Below are 4117 nucleotides of genomic sequence, written 5' to 3'. Positions count from 1 at the left end.
AATACACATGATGATAATTTACTCAGTTTAGTATAAAATAAAAACAACTCCACCCTAATTTTACTCTGAGTAGAACAGAATTTTACTCTACATAGTATTTTATTCTAAATAGAGCAGAATTTTACTCAGAATTGAATTCTAATTTATTTCAAATAGAACAACATTTTCACTCCAAATAGAATTTAAATTTTACATACAACTAAATTTTACTCTAAATAGAATTAAAAGAAGAAAAATATGTGACTTTATTTCGCCCTCTATGTATTATCATTCACTGCAAGGTACAATAAATAAATCAGAAATTATTTATATTTTAACAGCCACCTTTATTGTTCACAGGAAACAGTATGGTACAATATAAAAACTGGAATCACTATCACTGTATGACACCTGTAAATCAAATGCTTTACAACAGAAAAGCTCTTCAACACAAATTACATGAGGTCCATCTCTTGTACACAAAACTTGAACCCAGAAAATGTGCCATAAACTTGAGCACAACCAAACTGGCCACATTTAAGACGAAGAGTCTTACCAGAACAGAGTCCATGGATCACTTTGAAATGCTTTATCAAGGAATTAGCATTTGTCTGGGACCTCTTGCAAATGAAACAAAACATTCCAGCTCAACACTCTTAGTAGAAAAAAAAAATTCAACGCAGCATCCGAGCCCTCAACTCTGCAACCCTAGGATTCACTTGGGTTGTATCAACATCTATCTCGTAAATGGTGGTCTGCAGGAAGTTGTACATATTGACCAGATCGTGGTCATATGACGTACCAAAGACAAAGTGAGCTTTGAAAAGCTCATCAAAACAAGCAAGAGAGCCTGGTGACTTACAAGGGACTGCATGTTTGTCTATCACAATGAAGTACTTGTGAATCACATTCCTCTGAGTGCCCACTGCAAGAAGGTATGGTTGAAGGCTCTCTGTGATGCCATCGAGATGCCCCTGGATGCTAGTTCCCGTCTGTGACACAAAGACAGATAAACGTTCCAACATGATAAGACTTCGGTTAAAAAACAAGAAGCTGACAGAATTAAGGACAGATACAAAACAGACAACACTAGTTCAATTTTAACTACTAGCTTGTCAAAACTAGTATCTGTGTCAAGGCTCGGCTGTGTGGCAGGCAGGAGGAGGACCCAAACGCAAAACTCACAGACACGGGGATGAACTCAAAATCACAGCTTTAATGCTGGAATGGCCGAACATAGGAAATACAAAACTAAACTGGGAAAAGTAAACTAACATACGCGAAGAGCCACAGGGAGATCCACACAACATGAGGGACGACGTCACGCTGAACAGAGGGAGACGCAGACAGAAATACACAGAGGGTTAACGAGGGGAGTGGGAACACACGGGGAACACAGGTGACACTGATAACCATAACGAGACAGGGCGGGGTGAACTGAACACTGACGGGAGAGGTGAAACAGGGAGCACAGAGGTTCAGACAGGAGGAGAGAGAGCACGAGTAGAACACCAACATAACAGGCAGGGGAGACACGGAATAAAACATAAGGAGAGACGAGGGCTCACAGATACACAGAGGGGCACACAGGGAGACATGAAGGGCAAGGGATCAAAACTAGAAGCCATAGAATAAATCACACACAAGTACAATAATACGAAAATCACAAAGAACTAAAAACGCTGGGTCAGGAGACCCAGGACCGTGACAATCTGTTATCTGTATATCTACAAAAATCTATATGCAGATATAATCTATATAAATATGTTAATTACCATGACAGTTAATTTGTTGAAATTGTAGCATTTCTATTTACAATGAACTTAAAGTTTGGAATGACTTGTTGTTTGTGTACTTTACTCAAGTGATAAAAGAAATGTGTGATGTTGCAAATACAGCCTACATATGGTTGTGGAAGACATAAAGGCTGCTTGACTGAGCTGTATACATCTCTTGGTAATGACTAAATTCATAGTTGTATTTAAACATACACCTTTTAGTTCATCTGAAATATTGTTATCAATGTAAATATAACTAGTTATGTTTCCTTTACTGTAACTTTACCTTGACAAACTTGACAAGATGGTCACAGGCTTGTCTGGCTGAGAGCTTTCCTGGTCTCTTGCGGCCATGAGGTGATGGTGGTAACAGGTGTACAAGGATCAAAATGGATGACATATCACTGTCCCATCCTGGAAACATAAGTAAATTGGAAACAATAATTAACTGCCAAAACACGTTATCTGCAACTGTGTTAACACTTACATTATAAAGTTTTGAAAAAAAAAAAGCGACAGCAGGTGACGGTGTTACACTTTCAAATGCTCCAATTAAAACACAACAATAAAATTCCATTTATTTTATCTCACCATTTTCCACTTCTATTGTGCATTCAGCATTTTGCACAAGGTACTGAAGGTCATCTGATTGCGTGAGACTACGGCTTTGTTTGAGGACTTTCTGCTTGTAGATAGTGGGCCACTTCTCCAGGAACTTCACAGAGGTGGCTTCATCGAACATCAAAGTAAAATCTTGTTCAATCTGCAGAAGAGATGAAATTAAGTTTTTGAAACTCCTTGTATCAAACAACTTTTATGCTCACTTTTTTCTCAGATGCACCTCAACTTATAAATGTAACAGTGAGGGAAGTTGAAGGTAAGATAAACATACTAATCCTCCTATATCCAGGAATCTTGGGAAGTCCAAAAAGATATCAGATGACTTCACTGGATCATGAATCATATTTTGGCGATAGTTGAAGGTCTGCTTCATCTTCATCATAACAATTCCTTCATCAGCTGTATGTTTCATCAGTGCAATAGCCTCAGAACACAAGCTGTCTGTCATTAGGCAGTTGTCTTCTCTGAAACAGTCTCTATCAGATGTTGGGCCCCCTAACAGTGGATATGAATAACACAAAAAAGTGACACCGTGTCCTACAAGGCTTGAGAACTCAGCTAGAATTTTCATGCATGCAGTTTAGTCTCCAGATGAGTGAGACTTGAATTATAACTACTAACAATATCACATACCCATTTGCGTTTTTGACATTCTGGGAGTCTTGTTTTGTCCATTAGAAGCTTCCTTTTGGATAAACTTCAATCTCCAAGCCAGATACCCACTCCCATCTTCTGCATTGTAAAAATGCTCCTAAAATTAAATGAAATATTTTAATTAACATGTTAAAATATATTTACACTTTCAATCTGAAAATTGCAGCAATTGAGCTCCCTTGCTCGGGACTGGAGCGCTGAACTCTAAAGGGATTTAAATAATGAGAGTTAAGAAAAGGCAGCACAGAGGAAAGTCCTGCGAAAAGAAAAACATCTTCAGCTTTACTCAATCCAGAGCCAAACTGTTAAGTAAATTCTACATATATTTCATGCCTGAAAAATGTCTTACATTCACGAGTGAAAAGTAAATTATTTGAACTTATTCTTTTTTGTACTTACATAGCCCAGCCTGCTCCTACGATCAGCCAGGTATGGGAACAACGTGATGATACCCTTTGCATATTTCTCTTTAACACGTCTTGAAGGACTTGTCCTACACAGACAAACACAAAGTTGAAAGTCTAAATACCACCTCTAAGAAAATAAATGAATGAATAAATGATAAATGAATTTATCATATATATACTTATGAAATAACTATGTCAGCATACCCATGTTCACTTGTCATATGTGCAACTAATATCTTGACCGTCTGCTATCTGTTAGGCTTTTTGTCCGGGCATACTCATTGATGATCCTCTCTCCTCCTGGTTTGTTCTTTAGAACATCTTCAACCATCGAAGTTACAGTAAAATAGAGCGATATAATAATATATAATCAATATATCATAAATATTTTTCTTGTGATACTAAAAAAGCTTTCAGGTTCGTTCTAGATCAAATCAAAGGTCTATAGTCACGAATACATGTTATTTTTTTAAAGTATGTTTTAGTATAGAATTGAGGTTCATTAGATATTCATGATCACTGTGCTTCAAAGCCACCTAAAGTTCTGTTAAAAAGCACAAATAATTACCCTTAAATTTGTCTGTCTCTCAAGCACACTAACTTTTTATGTTGCCGATCTGGTCTACAATTTGCAGACCTGTGCTGAAGGAAAGACAGCAGAATCTTGTGCTTTTATGA

General features: G+C 37.3%; 1 protein-coding gene across 2 annotated transcripts; it reads right to left on the bottom strand.

Moving 5' to 3' along the window:
* Window positions 1–249: 249 nt before the first annotated feature.
* Window positions 250–3750, bottom strand: LOC146558667 (uncharacterized). Of its 2 annotated transcripts, none has more exons than XM_085246437.1 (7): window positions 3644–3750; window positions 3432–3525; window positions 3012–3129; window positions 2650–2873; window positions 2349–2520; window positions 2044–2171; window positions 250–971 (listed from the first exon to the last, which is right to left on the bottom strand). In XM_085246437.1, exons 1-7 carry the CDS (start codon window positions 3658–3660, stop codon window positions 654–656), a joined length of 1071 nt encoding a protein of 356 aa, XP_085102563.1. In that variant the 5' UTR covers window positions 3661–3750; the 3' UTR covers window positions 250–653. The 2 variants fall into 2 exon arrangements, with proteins under 2 accessions (XP_085102563.1, XP_085102562.1); XM_085246436.1 differs by having other exon boundaries at window positions 2044–2137; window positions 2351–2520; window positions 3644–3694.
* Window positions 3751–4117: the final 367 nt, after the last annotated feature.

Source organism: Mchenga conophoros, linkage group LG15 (assembly GCF_057382185.1).
Source record: "Mchenga conophoros isolate Kocher_MC1m ecotype Shallow Benthic linkage group LG15, M_conophoros_male_GT1.1, whole genome shotgun sequence".
NCBI lineage: Eukaryota > Metazoa > Chordata > Actinopteri > Cichliformes > Cichlidae > Mchenga > Mchenga conophoros.
Note: the sequence above shows the minus strand (reverse complement) of the source record. Positions and strands in the feature narration are given on the sequence as shown.